Source organism: Protopterus annectens, chromosome 9.part0 (assembly GCF_019279795.1).
Source record: "Protopterus annectens isolate FY-2018-M chromosome 9.part0, PAN1.0, whole genome shotgun sequence".
Lineage (NCBI taxonomy): Eukaryota > Metazoa > Chordata > Ceratodontiformes > Protopteridae > Protopterus > Protopterus annectens.
Window position 1 is genome coordinate 1339523118 of NC_056743.1, and position 21976 is coordinate 1339545093.

At 40.5% G+C, this 21976-nt stretch overlaps 1 protein-coding gene across 1 annotated transcript in view; it reads right to left on the reverse strand.

Annotated features, from left to right (window-relative positions):
* PLPP5 (phospholipid phosphatase 5) overlaps positions 1–21976 on the reverse strand; it is a gene marked incomplete in the record, with an annotated part of 361831 nt that overhangs the window by 87876 nt on the left and 251979 nt on the right. Inside the window, 1 exon segment of the mRNA XM_044084318.1 lies at positions 20221–20345. Within this exon segment, the coding sequence (XP_043940253.1) occupies positions 20221–20345 (125 nt within the window).

The window sequence follows — 21976 nt, forward strand, 5'->3', positions numbered from 1 at the left end:
CTTATGGAAAATCAAGAGGAAGGCTCAACTGCCATAAGAGGCCTGTAATTCAGAAACTACTTCTTGCAGAGGTAATGGCCAACAAAAAGAAGCAGTCTTCCAAGATAAATATTTCAACTCAGCAGTAAGCAATGCAGATATCACTAGTGATCCACAGAAGTGCTGAGAAGTCACAGATTAGGTGGAATTAGCATTCCAGGGAAATAACAAGCAAACAAACAACAAGCATATAAACAAAGCTAGATTCAACAGGCCTGGATCTAGTCTATGCTACAGCAAACAAGGTGTACCAATTTCAGTAAGATACAGTTCAAATATTCAGGCATTATAAACCTTTAACCAGAAATTCCCAGCTCAGAAGGGCAGAGTCCAGCCTCTTCTCCCACAAGAGTGCAGACCACGAACCTTCTTAATGTAAATAACTGGCCCAATCCCAACTGCTTAAACTAGAACTAATACACTTTAAGAATAACAGACACTGGGCTCTCAATCAGCAGTTCCCAACTTAGAAGGATGAAAGCTACCTGTCCTGCCACTACAGTGCATGAGACAAACCTTCCTAATGTAAAACAACTGGTCTGAAGCCCAAGTGTTTAATCCAAAAGACTTAGAATGATAGCTACACTTTAATCAAGTTACTACCAGGCAGTAATAAATACAATTGAATACTTTAGAGAATGCCTGGATTAGTGCTCAAGTTACACAAACAAAGCTAGATCCAGCAGGCCCGAATCCAGTCTATGCCACAGCAAACAAGGCGTACCAACTTCAGTAAGAAGCAGTTCAGACATGCATGCACTATAAGCCTTTAACCAGAAATTCCCAGCTCAGAAGGGCAGAGTCCAGCCTCTCCTCCCACAATAGTGCAGGTCACGAACCCTCTTAATGTAAAATAACTGGCCTGAAAGCCCAAGTGCTTAAACCAGAATTAATACACTTTTAGAATAACAGACACTGAGCCGTCAATCAGCAGTTCTCAACTTAGAAGGATGTAAGCTACCTGCTCTGCCACTACAGTGCAGACCACAAACCCTCTCAGTGCAAAACAACTGGTCCAAGCCCAAGTGTTTAAACCAAAAGGCTTAGAATGAGTTACACCAAGCAGTAATAAATACAATTGAGTACTTTAAGATGATGCAAAGTAAAATAAAGTAGGTAGAAACACAAGTACAGTAAAGCAGATGAAATTTTTTTTTTTCTGAACAAGTGCTGAGATCAAAGAAACAGATTTGAGTGCTGAAACTAGAAAACTGGCTAGTTATAAGAAAAAAAAAACTAAGCTAGAAGGCTTCTCTCCAACACAGAAGGGCTTGGGGGCTCAGAAGCCTACAAATAGTCTATACCACTTAACAGGAAAGGCAGGAAACAAGCTTAAATTTTTTTTTCTGTTTCCCAGATGCTCTCTTTGTACACAGTAGGAGTGCCTGAAATCAGAATATGATCTCACTGCACTCAGTTGAGTGAGCAAATGAGATGGGCCCAGAAGGAGTATCCAACACAAATTTACAAGAGGGGTGGGCAGTTTCAAGGCCTGAAGGGCAGAGTCAAAACTTCCAGTTCAGTTAATATTCCTGCAACACAGTTAAAATCAATTTAAATACTGTATTTTTCTAAAAAAGAGCAGATAAAGGTACTTGAATTCTCTTATACGTCCAGTTGAATACAGCTAGTTCTTAGCCGGCCAAAGCTGAGGTTTTTAAGCAGAAAATATTTCACACTGCACCACTTAAATAGGCAAGGACAGGAAATCAAATAATGTGGCTACCCCCACACCTGTAATTACTAGCAAATAATAAAATTCAGCAAACACTGACTAACTTCCAGTTCAGTTAATATTCCTGCAAGTTAAAATCAATTTAAATACTGTATTTTTTGAAAAAAAGTGCAGATAAAGGTACTTAAATTCTCTTATACGTCCAGTTGAATACAGCTAGTTCTTGGCGACAGTTGAATACAGCTAGTTCTTTGTGACAGCAAACTTCTACTTCAAATGTCATCACTAGGTCTCTCTCAGCCCACTCTTCTGTGGTTCAAAAGCTACCTGTCCAATAGGTATCAGTCAGTAAAACAGCACTCTATGCTCTCTCACCTCCTACTCACTGCCAGTGTATCACAAGGCTTTATCCTTGGTCCCCTCCTCTAACATTTTCATTAACACCCTTTATACTTTCATACAACAGGCCACACTAATACAATATACATATGATTCTGCTCTCATTTGCACATCTGACAACATGGTCCACCTCTAAAAAATTACCCAGGAAGCTTTAACAATACCTGAAACATGGCTTCATAACTCACAACTCATGCTCAACCCAAACAAGACCAAAAAAGAAGTTATGTACCCACCATAATGTTCCATCTGTGTTGTCTATCTTCATTTATCCTTGACAGATGGGTTCAGTTCTGATTTTGGAACTGACTCAGCCACTACAACTTGCACCAGTCAAAAACTCTTCAGCTTCGCCTCTACCCAGAATCCTTCTCTATCAGTTATCTTCACCTCTACCCAGAATCCTTCTCTATCAGTTACCTTAGATCAAGTTTGCAGAAATATGTAAACAGATGAAACATATATATATATATATATATATATATATATATATATATATATATATATACATATACATACATACATATATACACACACACACACACACACACACACACACACACACACATACATATGAACTTATATCTAGATACACATACAGGAAGTAAGCTACACAGAAGCCTTAGCCATTGCGTTTGAATATCATAACAGTTCAGGTGCATGGGATACTTTCCACCACAAAATCTTTGAGGTCGGGGGATGGAGGGGGGGGGGGTTCAAGGATAAATAAAGACAGACAACACAGATGGAACATTATGGTGAGTACATAACTTCTTTATCTGATGTTGTCAATCTTCATTTTATCCTTAACAGACGGGACAGAGTGGCTAACAATGACCCTTGGGAAAGTGCTAGTACAGATTTTTCCGAGAGGTATGTGGAACTGGAAAGAGCTTTGATAAAAGAGGTTACAACATTTTATGATTTGAAGCTGCTTGAGAAATATATTAAAACCAGCGTCACTCCAAGAGGTTTGAGAGTTGAACGTTTACCAGCCTTTGAATTCTCTGATGACGAGTTGGACTTATCTGCTGAATGGAAGGACATTTCAATAAAATGCACTCTGGGCTGGTTAGGAGTGCTAGTCAAAAGAAATGAAAGAATGTTAAGTAAGACTCGTTCATCCATCCTGCCTCTGCAAGATAAATTGATCGAGGAGAGCTCTGTGTCTGTCTTTAACAAGAACATGGCTGAAATCAAAAATAGAGTATCTAAAATAGAGGCAGAGGTGGTTTCCCGTAAAAAAAGAAAATATCTCCGTGACATTAAAGATCATGAAACGGGTAAGCTGTTTTCTTGGCAGTACAGCTTTAAGAGGAAGCGAGGCGCTTCCCGTGATGTCACCAGGGGCCCGAGATCTACCGGCGGTGAAACCTCTGCTTCATCGGCGGAAGAATTGAGCAGCAGAAAAAGTGTGCCTTTCGAGAGTTTGAACACGGAGCATGAATCCTGTGCGGGAGCGAATGGTGTAGCAAGCGACTCAGACCAGACAGCAGTGCAGCAGAAAGGAAGAGGCCGTCGTTTTCAAACCAAGGGAAGAAGGAGATGACAGCGCATCCAGATTTAAGAAGCAGGGAAATGTTTTTCCAGAGATTGTTTTTGCTACCGAGGGAAGGTTACAGCAGGATTTCATGCAGGTTCCTGTGTTGGAAGGAAACACTGACATTGTCAACGAAATGGTTCCCATACAGGACGTTGCATCAGTTTTTGGTGATAATGTGGACATTTGTGAAGGTGAGAATTACAACATTGTAAATATCTCGGATTTACATATCTCCGAGAGTGCTAAACATGTTTTATTTAAAGGCACCAAATTTGTACCTGTTTGTTTTCCTTCCTTAGCTGACCTATCTTTGGAAATTAAGCAGTTTTGCAGAAAATTGTATTTAAAAGAATTTTTTGGGAATCAAGGTTTTTTTCATGATAGAAACAATGATGGATTTAATAATAATGTTCTAATTTCTGATGGCATAGAAAATGTAGAGAATGTAGAACTTTTTGATGAGTCCTTGTTGAATCTAACATTACATGAAAATGATTTTGTGGATATCCATGCACAAGATGAAGTGTGTGAAGTTGGGGGGGGGGTTTGCCTTTAGCACTGGTTATGGAAGGCTAGCAGTACCCAATGTACCTTGTAAAAGTGAATTTATGCCACCTAGAAAGAATTTGGTCATCAATGTCTTTGAGAAAACATTATTAAAAACTTTAGAGGAAGAATATAAAAAGTTTCGTGGAGAAAAGAAAAAATACAATTTAAAGAAAGACGAATGGAAAGCTTTGTGTGATTTAAAGGATGTGAACAATCTGTATGTATTCACTCAAGCTGACAAGGGAGGGAACTGGGTAGTTCTTTCCAGGGACAAATACAATTCCATGGCACTGGATCTATTAAAGGACTCTAATACCTATTTAGAATTACCTTTAAATCCAATGAAAGAATATAACATACTATTATTGGAATTATTGGAAAGGGGAGAAAGGCTTGGCTTTTTGTCTTCAGGGGATGTCAGAAAGTTGTATGTAAAAAATCCTAGAGTAGCAAAATTTTTCACCATTCCCAAAATACATAAAAACATCAGGAATCCACCAGGACGCCCCATAGTTTCAGGAAAGGGAGGTTATTTACAAAATGTAGGAATATTCCTGGATTCCTTATTAAAATGCCATTCGGAAAGGGTACAGTCATATGTTAAAAACAGTGATGAGGTGTGTTTTAAGGTCAGCAACATTGCATGGGGCAAAGATTTCTACTGGGCAAGTGTGGACGTCAAGTCTTTATACACTAGCATCAATAGGTTCCATGGTCTAAAAGCAGTGGAGAAAATGTTGGGGGATGGACCAAGAACATTTTTTATCATTAGTTTATTGGACTTCTGCCTAACGCATAATTGCTTCGAGTTCGAGGGAAGGCATTTTCTGCAAAAGGAGGGCACAGCAATGGGGGCAGCATTTGCGCCCTCATATGCCATTTTGTTCATGGCCCATTTTGAGAATTGTTATATTTATCCCTCTAAATTTTATAGAAGCAAGGTAGTCAAATATGTGAGATTTATTGATGACCTCTTATTTTTGTGTAGGGGTTCACCAGATGAATTTGGCAGTTTTGTTTCGGAGATTAAGCAAAACCACTGGGGATTGGATTTTACTCACATCATAGGGGGTAGAAGTATCCAATATTTGGATGTGGAAATCTACGTGTGCCCTGACAACAAAATACATTACAAACCTTATCACAAAAAGACTGCAGCTGAAAATTTTCTTCATGCCTCTAGTATGCACAGTGACTCTTTGATAAGATCTCTACCATTGAGTGAGTTTAAAAGAATAGGTAGGCATACTTCTGAGAGAAGTTTGATTCCAAGAGAATTCAACAAGGTTGAAGGAAAGTTGGTAGGGAGGGGATATTCCGAAATGAGCGTCAGGGAAGCTAGAAAGAAGGTAGAAAGTGAGTTAGGTCTTGTAAAATGGTCTGGCAATAGGGGCAGATCCTGGATTTTTGGGAATTCTGGGAATACTAGGATTGATGTTGACAATGATGGCGGTAGAAATGGGTCTGGTGACAAAATATTTTTTGTGACCAGATATTCCCATTTCTCCAACATACTAAAGGAAGTAGTGGGTAGATTTTGGCCTATTATCTGTGAAGATGATAGAATAGGAAAACTTTTTCCGTCAAGGGTTACCTTTTCGTATAAGAGATATTTTAATCTCAGGGAAATATTAAATTTCAGAAAAAACAGCAGATGTAGCAAAGGTAACAGAAAGGGAACATTCAGGTGTGGAAAATGTAAGGTGTGTAATTGGGTTAAGAACTTGGATGGTCTCAAAATTAATGAGGTCAGATATAGTGCCACAGAATATTATGACTGCAATTCAACAGGGGTAGTGTATATTATAGGATGTGGATGTGAGAAACAAAATTGGTACATAGGACAAACCACTAGGAGGGTCAAACTAAGGATCCTAGAACATCTAGGAGATATAAGGCACAGGAGATTGGAGAGTCCGGTAGGAAGACATTTTTGTGATAACCATGGGGGGGTTCCAGATGGATTTGTATTCAGTGTATTGGGCAGACCCAATGTATTTGGTAATTAAGCTATTTTCCGGGAAAAATTATTATTATTGATGGAATCTAGGTTCATTCTCAATTTGAAAACATTGTTTCCCAATGGGATGAATATGGAAGTTTAGTGTATTTTCCACATATTTCTCGGAAATAGTAAATAATTGATTTGAGGAATTGTCTGTTAATAAAATTTGAATGACTTGTTCGCAAGGGTTATATGAAAATTAATATCCATTTAATTACAGTATTTATATTTATGTATATAGTAGGACCTTGGTTGGTCTTACCAAAGCTCAAATAAGGAAGAAAGAAAAAAGTACAAGTACTGTTTATATTATAGTATTTATGTATTAAATGTCATATATATATATTTTTTGTAATAAACTATTTATGTGTTTATATCCATGTAATAGAGGGAAAGATGCTAGATAGGTGTTGTGAAATAGTAATAAAGGGAGCCTAATTGTATAATTAGGGGATGGTGCATCAATAATTCAATTAAAATGTTCTTTAAAAATGGGTGGTGTTTGCTATGTAAACTGTATTCCAGGAGAAGGCGGGCGAGGTACCAGAATTAAAATTTCAAACGCACAGCAATTGGTGTTCTTCATTTGTATATTCTATATACTTGGATTTGTGAAGGAGTAGAAGAGTTGTGTTTTTTTTTTTTGGACAGATGGGACAGAGTCCTCAGCTACCATAATACTTGGGTGGACTCACAGAAGGATATTCCTGAGCACAATCGAGCCAAAGGATGATCTTCACCTAGAGTCCAAGCCCAGTTTGTAATGAGTAATAAAAGTATGGGGAGAAGCCCAAGTAGCTGCTGTACATATGTCATCCACTGACTCTCTAGATCAGATGACTGCTGAAGTCGCTATAGACCTTGTAGAATGTGTTTTGCAAGGTTTAGGCAAGGTTAACTTATTTTTATCATAAATTAATAAAATGTAGTCATTCTGCACTTAGAGAGGGTAATCTTGCTAACTGCCTTACCCAACCTTGCACTAGAAAAAGAAACTAACAGTTGACTTGATTGTCTTGTACTTTTTGTTCTGTGAAGATAGAAACACAATTGTCTTTGGACATCTAGTAAATGTAGAGCGTATTCTGTTTTGTTAGAATGGTTAATCTTAGCCTCAGATACTACCTTGGGCAGAAAGGAGGGGTTCATTCATAAAGATACCCTATCCTTATGGAAAACTGGGTAAGGAGCTTCAGATTATAAAGCCTGGATTTCTGAAATTCTTGTGACTAAAGTAATAGCTACCAAAAAGAATTTTCCAAGATAAAAACTTCAGATCTCATTCTGCAGAGGGTTCAAAGGGGGAATGTATTACCACTTGTAGTACTAAGTTCAGGTCCCAAGGAGGAGACTGATCTTCATACCAGGGGTTTTAACAAAAGTGTGCCTCTTAAGAACGATTTACAAAGGCTAAAGAACATTTGTCTAAACCATTGTGAAAATTGGAAATCGCAGCCAATTCTAGTTTGATGGTGGATGAAGAAGCCCCAGCATTGAACAGAGATGCTAAGAAATCAAACATGTTTAACTGAAGCAGAGAAAGGTTCAGTTTGCGTTTTATGGGTCCAAACTGTAAATCTCTTTCACTTACTCAAATACAGTGTTCTAGTAGATGGTTTATGAGCCGACAAAAGAATGCGACATACTGGAAAGTACCTATTAGGACGTCTGGCAATTAATGGAATTGAAGGAACCACGCAGTCAGCCTGAGGTTCGAAATGTTTGGGTAAACAAGGCCATCTGGATGGGACAGGAGATCTGGCAATGGGTCTTGAATCCAAGGTTGTAAAATCAAGCAAGGCCAAAGAAAGGGGAACCAAATCTGTCGAGGTCAAAAGGGAGCAATAAGGATTACTGTACTCTTCAACCAGAGTACTTTCTGTAAAAATATGGGATTTAGAGGTACTGGGGGAAAGGCATACAGGAAACCAGGTTACTAATCGTGGAGGACAGCATAGCATCTCTGGGTGACTTTCCCTGAGGGAGAAATCATGGTGAAGTAATTGCTGCATTTGTTGTTTAGGGGAGAGGCAAACAGATTGCAGCAAGGTTGACCTCATTGACGGAATATTATTTTTGCCACTTCTAGATTGAAAGACCACTCATAAGGTTAAAGGATGCATCTGCTCAGCTTGTCTGCAATCACACACAAACTCCCCAGAATGTGCATTGCTATTAGAAAGTGGATGGATGAGGTCCTCCACTGCCACACTCTGAGAGCTTCTCAACAAAGGGGATAAAAGACTTGATTCCTCCCTGTTTGTTGATGTACCAAACCACTGACATACTGTCCATTTGCACTGCAATAGTCCCTTGAGAAAGAGATGTCTGAAAGTCCTGCAACAAAAGAAGCTCTTATCTCCAGTCACTGATGTGCAAATTGGCCTCTAATGGGGACCAAGTGCCTTGAAACATCTTGTCCAGATAATGCCCCCATCCTACCCCATCTGGGAAGCATCTGTGGTCACTATGGCTGTAGGCTCTGGGAAAACAAAGGGACGACCGTGAAGAATTTGTTCAGAATGTATCCACCAAAGAAGGTCCATTTTGCAATGGTTGGTGATTAAGATTTGGTTTGACAGAAGATGTTGATGGATAGACCACTGGGAAGCTAGTAGCCACTGCAGAATTCTCATATGTAACCTGGCTAACAGCAATACAGATATGGAAGCTGCCATGGATCTTAGAGCTTGCAAGACTAATCATGCGGAAACCTTCTTCTGTGAATTAACTTTTGAAACTGAACCACAATTCTCTGATGTTGTTCTGTTGGAAGAGATGTTATCGTTGTTGGAGTATTCAGTACTGCCACTATGAATTCTAAACTTTGTGTCAAGGTTAAATGTGACTTTTCTAGATTGATGGTAATCCCCAGATGGACACAAGTGTCGAGAGTGTAGTCTGATGTTTGCCAAAGCGGTTATGAGCCAGTCGTCCAAGTATGGAAACACTTGGAATCCTTGCAGTCTCAAGTGAGCTGCTACTACTGCCATGCATTTGGTGAACACCCTGGTAATGAATGGCTCTCAGCCAGAAGCAGAGAAATCTTCTGGACAATTTGTCCATTTTTATATGGTAATATGCATCCTGAAGGTCTACTGAGCACATCCAGTAGTCTTTCTTCAGAAAGGAGAGAACAGACAGTACCGTGACTATCCAGAATTTTGTCAAACAGGCTTGTTCAGCACACTGAGATCCAAAATTGGTCTTCAGTCCCCTGTCTTTTTTGTCACCAAAAAGAATCTTGCTTAGGTTCTGGATCCTTTTTGGTCTGGCAGGACTTGTTGGATGACTTGTTTGTCTAGCAGTTTCTGGATTTCTTGCACTGCTGAATCCCTCTGATTGGGTAGGACATCAGGGATTTTCTTGTGAATGGGGGGTGGTTGAGAAAAGGGAACGATATAACCTCTAGATATGATCCACTGCATCAAGGAATCTTTTGCTAAGTTTAGCCAAGCATTTAGGTGCAAGGATAAGCATCCCCCGAATGCCTCTACATGAAGACAATTAGGCTTCCCTTCAGGAATGCTGAAAGGGCTTTTCCTGGGAAAGAATCCCTGAAGCTCTGGTTTTAAAGACCTCTGCCACTAGGGCATCATATTCCATTTTGGTTCCCCCTCTGCCCCTGGGGGAACTCCCTCCATGTGTGTCTTGGAAAGGCCCTTGGGAATTCTTGAACTACATTTTTCCATCGCTCCTCTGGTTCCTAGAAAAGGACATGTGGAGGGTGGACAAATACACACCTACAGCAGAAAGGGTCTTATCAATCTTCTCACACTTGGATAAATTCTCTTACTTTATGGCCAAAGAAGGATGTTCCATAAAAATGAGCATTGGCAAAAGAAGACTTGAATGGTTCCACAAAGTCACATGGAGGCATCCAGGTGTGTCTTCTTATGGCTAAGCCTGTACCCGCTGTTCTAGATATCCCTTTGACTCTATGAGCAATCAGCCTCATGGATGAACTGGACACAGACTCCAGGGTGGCTAACTGGGATGCCACTTTCTCTTGGACTCCCTCAGCTACAGCTCCTGTCACCGTGTCTGACAGCTCTTAAATCATGTCCCATTGGAGTCTGTTGAAATGTGCCAAAATGGTGAAGGTCAATGAAGCATAGACCCACTTTCTAAATCTGTCCATGGACCGAGGCTCCCTATTGGGTGGATGGAGAGAGGAATTCTCCTCAGCAGGTTCCTTTTTAGCGGCTGCCGCTACACCCCCAGCATCTACAGCCAACCTTTTATCCCAAAACTGTTTATCTTCAGGAGCAGAACGTATCTTAACCGGTCTTTTGGGGATGGGCTCGATAGTGTCTGGACCCTTCCATGCCCACTGAATGAGTATGTCAGCAGGCAGAGTCACCCAAGAGGTAGATGGGCGGGTGATGAAAGCCTACAGGTAAACAGATTCCTCAGAGGAAGGGTTTTGGGACTTCCAGCCACTCCTCTGTTTTAAAATTTTCAAGATGTCTCCAAATGAGACATCTTAAGGGGGCAACCACAGGGACCCTTCCCCCTCATCGAAATCTGTATCTTTTATGACCGATTCCTGGGAGGAATCCAAGTGCTTCCTCTTCCACTTCTTCTTCTGAGGGACTTCCTTAGGGGGATAATCTGGGAAGGTATCAGAAGATGACAGTACCTGAGGCTGTGACACATGAGGCTTCAGCACCTGCTGTCGCAGAGGAGAGGAAGGAGAAGTAACCGAATTAGAGGGAGGTATCAAGGTTCCAACATGGAAAGCACCAAGTGAGTCTTTACAAGAGAAAGGGCCTTCTGAATAGCCTTGAAGGCTGCCCCCCCCCCCCCGAAGAGGGAAAGGAGCCTGGAACAGAGAAAGACTGCCTTGGAACTTGGGTCACCTACCACGCCGAAGAACCAACCCTTGAGACCAAAGCCAGAGCCAAACTAACTCGGGCTGAAGCTCCGAGGAACAGGGACTGCTCCAAGAAACATGGAATCAAGACCTGCCCCCCCCCGGCACCAGCAGGGTAGCCATGGCTCTGAGAGTTCTCCAGTTTAGAAACAACTGAAGAGCTCAGGGTAACTACCATCTCAGAAGACACGAACAACTCCGAAGCTGGTACAGTTAGTGTCGGGAGGTCTGGTACAGAGGACTCTAAGCCCTCTAAAAAGGTTAGAGGAGGAGTAGTCAACGGTGTAAATGGAGTTTAGGTACCAATACCCTAACAGGTAGGTAGGGAAGAGGGGCCTGAAAGCCCTCTAGCAAATAAAATTTTATTCACTAGCCTCTCCACGTTGAGTTCTGAAAGACTTTTGGTGGAATGGAAGGACGAAGCGGAAGGAGACTTAGGCCACTGCAAGAATACTTCAGGGGAACTCCCCAGCAAAGGGATCATAGATGGTGAGTAGGTAGTTCTAGGTAAAGCAGTCTTATCAGGTGAAGCAGTAGTCAATTCTTGTATTGACGTCAAAGGGCTCGAAATTGCAATCTGTGCTGGAATGCATGTCGGCACCAGAGTGTCAACAGCAATTTTGGAGCCAAGGTCTTCAATTTTTTTGGCATTCAGAACAGATGGGGAGGTAGGAACCAACAGACTTTCTTTTCTTCGATTTTTCTATAGAGGATGAGGAAAAAGGAGATTCAACATCTGTCCTAGCTTTATCTCCAGTGGATAAGGCTTCTTCAAAAGTTGAAGGGGGAAGTCCTTTTAAAATAAACTTATTACACCTTTCCACTACAGCCCTGTGGCTAAAGGCATGACAAATGCTACAATCTTCCTGTAAGTGATGAGGACCAAGGCAATATACACACAATAAGTGAAAGTCTGATGAGGGAATTTTATGGCCACACTTCTGGCATTTTTTGAAGCCAGACGGGCCCTTACCCTTCTCAGTCATATCAAGCAGGGAAAACAGTTAAGAGAAAATTTAAGGAAATCTCACTTCACAAAGAAAAGGAAAGTAAGTGCAGAAGAGACATTTTTACTTATATTTTTACATTTTAAGATAGAAGGAAAAGGGGACTATCAACGATGATAGTCGTAGAAACACACAACCATGTACAGGGATGAGAAAAAGACCACGAGAGAGGGGGAATCTATCAGCAATGACAGTGGGGAACACACAAACATATATAGGGGAGAAGTATCAACAATGATGCTCAAAGAAATACACCAAGTGTAACAAAAAAGAAGAAAAAGGAAAAAGAGACAAAATCTGCAAGAAAAAAATACAAAAATGTACCTAACCCCACTACCGTTCGAGAGTAGTATCTAGAAGCGAGCGTTTTTGGAAAGCGGCAAACAAGATCTGAGGTAATTGAGAGAGAGTGGGATTCTGAGTAGAGGTAATCTCGAGAGTTTTTGGCTGGCATGAGCTATAGTAATGGCGGAGTCGGTTCCAAAACCAAACCCATCTGTCAAGGATAAAATGAAGATTGACAACATCAGATCCACTACTCCACTCCCCGCAAATCCCTCTCTATGAAAAAACTAAATTTAAAGTCCTCTCTCCTGACAATATAACCACTGAAATCACTTCTCATAGCAAACTATTAGGAGTGACAGTAGATGATAATCTTACATTTGATCTGCATATACAAAATTATATACTGTAACTCATCAAAAAATAGCAATGCTTTACAGACCCAAAAAATGTCTCGATGCAATTAAAATTACACTTGCCACCACATGTCTCCTTCCCCACACTTATGGCACTCCCATCCTTACTAACTTCCAGGATTCACAAAAATTAAAACTTGAACAATGCTGTAACAAAGTTGCTAAATTTGCAGCACATACCCCTTTCAGAACCCACATCTGTATAGCACTGAAAACTCTAAATTGGTTAGAATTGACACTTCAACTAACATGTACACAACCTCTTACCACCTATAAAATTATCCAGCATCCACCTGCCTGTCCAGCCCTAAAAAACATTCTAAACAACTATGTTCGCAGTTGATCATTGCGATCCAATGACCAATAACTCATGTCTGTCTACAAACCTAGCAAATCTGCTGGGAATTGTTCAGAGGAGGTTACTAGGCTATTAGCCCTAGGGCCCTTATAAGCCTAGCCATGTTAGACCCTTGTTCGCTTATTAACCAAGTTGTATGGTCTATATTTGCAGCGAGAGTCTATGATCAGCGCTGGCTACCCCTATCCAAGAGGGGCACAGGTGACACCCCCAGGTAAACTTAGTCTCCCATCCAGTTGTCTAAGTTACACTTAGAGCCACTGAACAGCTCTGCTTTATGTGAACTGGGAGTTTGTTCCAGAGGAGTGGCAACGTCTGGGAGACTGTCTGTACTTGTATAAGGTTGCTAAGGCCTGGAACTCCTTATCTGTTATCCATCATGTCTATACCCTTCCTCCCATCTTTTAAAACCACTCTGAAAGACTTCCTAGCTAAAATGTGGCACTGATCTTGCTCAAATCCAAGATAACCTATATCCCAAAATGTGAACTAGCATCTTTTCATTCCTTATACTTCCTTACTCTAACTTCTTCACTTACTTCCTTTCTGCTATACAGTTCTCTTCCCAGACTCTCTCTAAATATATCATAATCCTGTTTTTCCCTCACTTCATATTGCAATTCCTATATGTATTAGACTAACTTACCTTTAATTTCTCTACAAACTAAAATTTCTCTAAATATTAAATGATTGTTATAGGTTCATAGGTGTGTACTAAGCTAATGGCCCTGGAGACTTTATAAGCCTAGTCCATAGGATTACCCTAGCATCGTGCCACCCAACTTTAGTTCCCAGTGCCTCTGTCGAGTAGAGCCACTGGAGTGATCCCCGGGGTGAATTTTCTATTTCCCATCAGCTCATCAAGATTTTTCATGAGGAGGGCCAGTGAGGTGCTCTGCTTGACATGTATGGGAAGTCTATTCCATAGCATGGACAATCTCTGGGTTATGAGCCTGTCCCTCCAGCATGTTCTCTTGATTGTGGTAATAAGGTTGAGGTCTCTGGAGCGTGTGGTGTGGAGGGATTGGGATTTCTTTACATGTAGCATTTCTAACAGAGCTGGGTCAGACATGGCTTTGTAAGTCAAGCAGAGATTGCTTCTAAGTAGGTGACATGTGACAGAGAATAGTTGGAGTTTTTTTGCGTCTGTCCATATACAGCAAGTGTTTAAGGCCTAGGATCCTCTTTCCGAGTTACTTTTGCTGCCTCTCCAGTTATTGCAGGTGTCTAGTGAGGTACATGCCAAATGAGGCACTGTACTCAATGATTGGCCTAATGAGGGAAGAGTAGAGGGAGACAATGACCTCTTTCTTCCTGGATGCAAAACCCTTAGTAATGAGATCTGACCACAGTGGCAATGTGGTGGTCAAGAGAGGTTGCTGTGTTCCCAGAGCTCTTATAATGCCTTATGTGTTCAGTGGACTACCATCGATGTGGTAATTCAAGGGAACTGGGTTTTCCCAAGGGGGGATGATGACACATTTTTTGGCATTGAGCTTAAGGCCGTGGTTGTGACACCAGTCATTGGTCTCAGTGAGGCCTTTTGTAGGATGTCAACATCACTTGGGGAGTTAATAATAGCTCCCAACTTGCAATTGTCTGTGAACTTTGGCAGCCAGAGTCCCTTCGTGTTGGCCTGGACTTCAGAGAAGTAGATACCAAACAGGAGAGGACCCAGGACCAAACCCTGTGAGACTCCACGCATGACTGGTCAGCAGTCTGACTTGGAGTCAGCTACTTTCACACTGTGGGTTCTATCTGTGAGCCAGTTTGCAACCCACCTAGTGATATAGAGGTTGATGCCAAGCTTAGTGAGTTTTTCTATGATTCCTGAGTGGGGAATGGTATCAAAGGCCTTGGCCAGATCATGGTAGGCTGTATGAACCACCTTGCCTTCATCCACAGCTGTAGTGACTGACTCAAAGAAGTCGACCAAGTTGAGCAGGCATGATCTACCCTTCACAAAACCAAGCTATGTAGGATCTAGAGTTTGGAGATTCCCTATATCCTTGTTTATTAGGTCCATGATGATGTGTTCTATAGCTTTGCATATCAGACTCGGGCTAATGGGGCGATAGTCCTCAGGGTCTGTAGTCGCTCCTCCTTTGTGGAGAGGGATGACTGTAGCAGTGCACCATCTGGTTGGGAAAATGCCTGAGGTGAGGCTGTGATTGAACAGGGCACACAGGTGAGGTGCCAGTTTACTCTGTAGTTCATGTAGAACACAGCCAGGGATATTGTTAGGTCCCACAGAGGTTGTATTCTTGGCCTTGGACAGTGCTGTTTTAACCTGTGCAGCAGTAATACTGGGTGCCTGGCAATCTAGTGGTATTGTGATTGGTCCTTCGGGGGGGGGGGGGGGGGTAAAGTTGGGACTAAATCTGTCGGCCAGTATATTGGCAACATCTGTGGGCTCAGTATAGGAGGTACCATTGTGCAGTAGGTCAGAGCAAATCTGGGTATTTCTTGTGGAGATTCTTTACAAAATTATAGAAGGCCTTGTGGTTGTCTTTACAATATGCTGCAATTCTGTTTTCATAGCTAGCTTTAGAGGATTTGAAAATGGATCTCAAATTTTATTGAGGCTGGTACGGGAGTTTTTCCAGTTTTGGGACTTCACCTTATTCGGCATCAGTTTCCTCCTTCTGTTGTAGAGTTTGTTTATGGCAGGGGACCACCAGATTGGCTTCCTTTTTTTGGAGGAGAGCGTCTTGGTTCTATTGGGTATGGTGAGATCCATGAATTTGTGTATGTGTTCGTACAATATATTGGTATATGATTCGGCGGTCATGCAACTATTCTCCATTTGCATGGGTGCTGTGAAGTTACCCACCTCTGTTTTTAGGAGCCCAAAGTTAGCTTGGGAGAAGTTTTTCATGGTGGTTACATTTGCCGGGGGGGATGTGGATTTCCAAGGTGATTAGTTTGTGGTCGGATCTAACCAGGAAGGAGTTGACTATTGATGTAGAGCAACGGTTGCCCATGTTAGTAATGACCACGTCAAGGATGTTGCTACCACTAGTGGGGGTAAGAATGAGCTGGTCCAGGGCATTGGAATTAATGAATTCCAGGACACGTTGGGCAAGTGTATTGGTACATGATTAGTTTTCCCAGTTAATGGAGGGGTAGTTGAAGTTGCCCATTATGACAGTGTTAGGTTGGACGCTAATATTTTGCAGGGTGCTTAGGAACGTGGAGTGTGAGCCTTGGGACATGGTTGGGGACCTATAGCAGGCTACAACTTGAATTGCTGTCTTACCCAATGTTAGCTGCACCTGAAGTATCTCAGATGTGTTATGTTGGGCTACCAGTCTGGAGGTGTATGCATCCTTTATAAATATGGAAACACCACTGCATTTGGAGCTCCGGTCCAAGTTCTGGGGCCGAAAGGTGTGGAATGACTTATAGCCTGGTAGTGCAGGGGTGCCTTCTGCTGCCTTGAACCAGGTCTCTGTTAAAGCACAAATGTCGATGTTCTCCATTTTAAGGAGTACTTTGAGCGAGTGCATTTTGAGATTTAGACTTCTAGCATTGAGCAGCATGACCCTCAGATTGCATTTGTTTGTAGCTGTTAAGGTGGTAATTTGGCCTTTGGAACACTGCCTAAAAAAGGCACTATAGGGGTGGCAAGAGCCTTGGCCAGTATCCGGAAGCCGAAGTGTGACAGATGCAGGCCATTTTTAGCAAGGGAAAAATTGAAGAGCAGACTTTGGCATCGCTCAGAAGCTTTATAAACAGCCCTGGATACAGCAGATCTGTACCGGGACTAGACTAGTTATAGGAAAGGCGGGAAACGAGCACAAATGCGGGCTTTTAAACCAGAAAGTTGAAAGAGATGGAAGAACTGCTCAAACGGCCAATAAGCTACAATTTCTGGGCCAGAAACCACTCCTCTTGTGGTAGACAGCCTTGTATCGATTTTTAATCAATGTTTTTATATTACATCTAATGTGTTATAATTATTTAAAGCAGATGCTTCAGTTTATTTTTGAAGATTGTAAAATTGTTCCTAAAATGTTTTGTAACAATTTGGAGCTTTTCTCCCCTGGCCTCTGCTGAAAATGGCTTCTACCCAGTCTGAGTTTCCTGGTAATCAAATGTCAATAAATAAATACATAAACTACCAGATACAAGTTTTTGCCTCCTGATATTAGATTAATATGACAGGAAAACAGAGGAAAAAAAATAATGAACGAACCAAGACCAGTCCAGCTTATGGTGCATTACTGAATGCACATTAAAAGGTCCCTAATAACTAACTGGAAAATGGCATTAAATATATCAGACTGAAATGAGCACTGGCAAAAGAGATGTGACACACCAAAGAAAGTGACAAAAGTCAACAAATGTCACATCTCTGGGTGGAAATACTTCCATAAATATTCTTCCACTCCAAACAGGTTAAACAGAATATTCCTGGAAGTGAATTCTAACTGCTAATGATGCCAGCAAACTTTGATGGGAAACTGCAGATAATGTTTTCCATGGATGGAACAGACTAGAGAAATTTCACTCAGATCTCTGTCAGATGTCAGAGAGGATTCCGGGAGAGGTTTGGCATATAAAATGGGGGAATTATTTGCTAAATCGTTTAAAGAATATAAAAGCTACTACAACTAAACGTGAACTGATGTAATATCTAAAAATCAATCACTGAAAAATGGAAATCAATAGCTCTAAATGGTCAAGAGGTGATAATACTGATGAAGGAGCTTAGAAAGCAGGAAGAAGCCTTTAAAAGGAAAGATAGTTTAAAAGGTAAGATAGTAAGTACCACAGGAGGAAATGACAGCTTTGGGAAGAAGTTATGTCTGACACTGAAATGGAATGAAAGATGGAGAATTAGTCAAGGGTGTAAAAGCATGTAACAAAGAAAAGACCATTGTTAATAAAGTCAAAGGGTGAACCTGCAACAAGATGAGCAATGGACTATTTGATAAGATGCTCTGTTTTGACCACTTGGTTGGTTGTAAAGTTGGTTTTGGGGTGGCTCTTTTTGTACACTAAGAATCAAACAAAATTAGTTGTAAATTAGTTTTATAATTGCTAGATCTGTAAGAAACCACCCACCAGCTAATAGACTATGCAGCACCATGCATGCAAATTGCATTAACAACTATCCAATATGTGAAATATTACAATAAAGGACAGCAAAAAAAAAAAAGCTCTGAATTCTAGAAGAGTGCACTTGGGAAAGAGGGAATAAACTCTTGGGAATTTTGCTTGCTAGTTAGGTATAGGGAATTAAGGGGATGGAGAGGCATGAAAAAATGCAGGTCGTAACACTAATGACAATAGAGGTACGGTGTAATAGTCAAAAGGAGCAAGGGCCAGAAAGGGGAGTTGGACATTATAAGGACTATAAAACCAAACAAAATGAGGGGGTGGGAGAAAAAGCAAGGGAAGAATGGACTGAAGTGACGAGCTACTACTATTCAAAAGGCAGATAAGGGAGTTGGTAAAAGTAAATGGAACAGCAATGACAAGCAACGTACTGGTGTAAAATAAAAATTGCATTATTCGTGAGAACTGCACAATGTGAACAGATATGAAAAATAAAGGAAAAATATAAAAGGGATGACACAGTTCTGAGTTTTCAGTATAGAAAAACATGCATTACTTTTGCTCTGGTTAACATCATCCAAGATGTTTTCAAAAAAAAAAAAAAAATGAATTGTACGTATTTGTGCTACTGGAATTACTATGTGAATTTCTTCTGTATGCAAACAAGCATGTTACACGTTACTAGAAACAAAACATCACTTAAAAAAACTTTAAAGCCACTGATTTGCCTAATCTACCAAGACATTCAAGTAATTTAAGCCATAAGGACTGTAAAAATGTTACACTTCAGAAAAAATCATCTTCTTTATTTTAACTACTCGATGTTTGTGACTGACTTCAGTGCTCCATTTAATACTTCATACTTTTAGCCAGTCTTTGATGAATGATGTGGATGTTTGTAACCAATGCAAGTGTCATTCAGAATTATTAAAAATTAATGGACATTAATTAATCATATGCTTTATTCACTGTGATGGTCATTATATTGGAACAGAATCGGAGAAACACCATATTCATCATGACTTCAGTTTGTAAACTAGCATACACTTTCAATGCTACTTTACAACATAAAAACATTTGTGATGATCCACTGGAAAAGACACCTGGTTTCTATGTATGACTTTGGTGTTTTAGGGTGTAATATAACTGCTGAATATATCACTTGTCTCCAACTGTATTACAGCATCTTGGTGGGTAATTATGGCTTATGCCTTCATCCTACAATATCCACTTAAAGATACAGTTCTGAGCAAATATGAGCTTGTAGGTTCTGCCCAGTTAAAGCATGACACAGATAATTCTTGTTTCTATTATGGTGCATGTGAAAAAGGGTATAGGCACATATATCACTAGATTAAGTTAGAATATTTTGGAGAATGGAGAAGAACTATAGACATGAAGTGGCCAAGGAAGGTCTACATATGGTGGTCTCACATGGAGAAAAAAGTACTGAAAGCCAACTAAGGGAGATAACAGTAGAAACCTTTCATTTTATGAAGGGATGAGTTTTGACATTTTACCCAAGTAACTTGGACTCATGAATCCTGCAACTTCTACATCTTCACCAACATTTTCATAAACCCTTAATTCATGATATGGGGCAGTAAGAGGTTGGAATTACTTTCATGAACACAGAGAACCTTGGTATTATAAAAACCTGCAGGCTGATGATTGATATAAGGGAACATGAGTTCACAAGAAATAAATGTTCCTTCAAAGTTCCGCACAAAAGACTAGTGTTTAACCCTTGAGGTCACTCAAAATGATGATGTGACAGGATGTAATGTTACTTATCCAACTGAAATAAAATGTCAGCTGAGTAACTGTGCAGGAAAGAGAGAAATTTCAGTAACAAAAAAAAAAAAACTTTAAATGCTGGTGTTGCACTAAGGATTTCTGTTTGGTTCTGAATGTTGACATTTAGCATTACATCAGCATCTGCATTGTCTGGTTAGCAATATGATCCAGTACTTACAAGATGAATGCAAATGATCCAGTACTTACAAGATGAATGCCCACTAGGAAAACTCTTCCGACCTTCCACAACTGTGTATGGATCTCCGGTGCACAACAGATCATGAGTTGCCTTTCCATCTGGAAAACAACGGTAGAAGAAATCTGGACGGGGCCTGAAATCAAGGATAGCACATATAGTAATTATTATAATTAATGAAATTAATTTTTGAGTCTGTTAATTTATAAATGAACAAATTGTCTGATCCATTCAACCTTTTTCATCAACAAGCCAGGCCACATTTAAAATGGGTGCTATTTTACTGTACCCAGTGCCCCTCAAAACACGCAAAATACCTTAAGAAGTTCATATTGTGCATATCTGCAAGACATATGCTTAGACTGTACTTTCCATTAAATCCTGTTGCCAAGATGGGGGTTATGGGGGACATCAGGCCCCCTTAAAAACTGAATTAACAAAAAAATGCAATTTGCTTTCCTCACTGGTATGGATTTTCATCCTGAAACAGAGGGCTATCCTGTTCTCAAAACAGTTTAAGGCTGGGATAAGTATAGTAACACTATGTAATAAAATGTATGACAAACCACATAGCAATAAGAGCTTGGCCCTGTATGTGATCCACATGGCCTGAGACTAACAAGCAGCCTAGGCACTGGAGGAACTGTCAAGGGAAGTAGAAGTGAGAGTGAGTGTCCAATGCTAGTTTGCCATCCTGGTATAAGGCAGACAGAGCAGCCCACTGCAATGCCGGCAGTTACTGGAGACATGTGCATGGCATGCAGTATACTGGCAAGAAAAGTATGCTTTGCTCTACAATGCTACATATATCCTGTAGCTTTCATGGAGCATGTGCAGGAACATGCATAATCACAGGGTAAGGCAAAAAGGCCATAACACCTGCAAACGCATCAGCTGCCAGACAAGAGGTCAGAGTTGGAAAACTAAAGAATTCCTTATGCTTACCTGGATAACAGCTGCACTGTCATGCAGGTGATGGAGAACAAAAGGGCACAGTTGCAGTAGAAACCAGATTATCAGCAGGCAATATGATGGGGGGAAATTACATAAAAAATACATAGCAGAAAATGTTAAAAATAAGAAGCAATAGCATTCTTTAACTAAGCAGCAACCACTTTTTAAAACTCTAAAGTTTTTCTTCCTTTGGTCCCAAGTAATCCTCCTTATAAGCCACAAATAACCATGTAACCTTTTTCTAACATAATGCTCATCCATCTTCTCTTCTTCACTACTTGTCAGTACGTGAATATCTAATTCATTAAGGCCTGTAGTTATCAAACAATGGTCAAAAGGATGTAGTAAACTGTCAGCAGAGCACAAAGGGTTAAACTTACGTGATGATGATGATAAACTTCACCCTGTAGTCCTTCATTACACACCAAGCATGAAGAAATCAGTGAGAAACTGCAACAGATTTGAAGCTTTAGGGTCACCCTTGAAAAAAGGTTTACATCTAATGGGCCTTGGTTAAGTAAAATAAAAAAAAATGTTTTTCTTCAGGTCTGTAACTATATGTGCAGTCGAGCAGTTCTGGTAGCCAGTTGCTGATATTTTCAATAATTGCTCAATTAATATGCTGTTACTAAGACACAGGCACTGAGCAACAAAATCTGCATTCTTCCACACTCAAAGATGTGCAGACTTCAGCAGGTCTTGCCTGACGATAAATACTGAGCAGCATTCTGACAACAATGGATGGAATGGGTACACATGTTAAAATAAATTAATGTCTGTAACACTTCCTCCCTAAAAATGTCTAATGGCCAG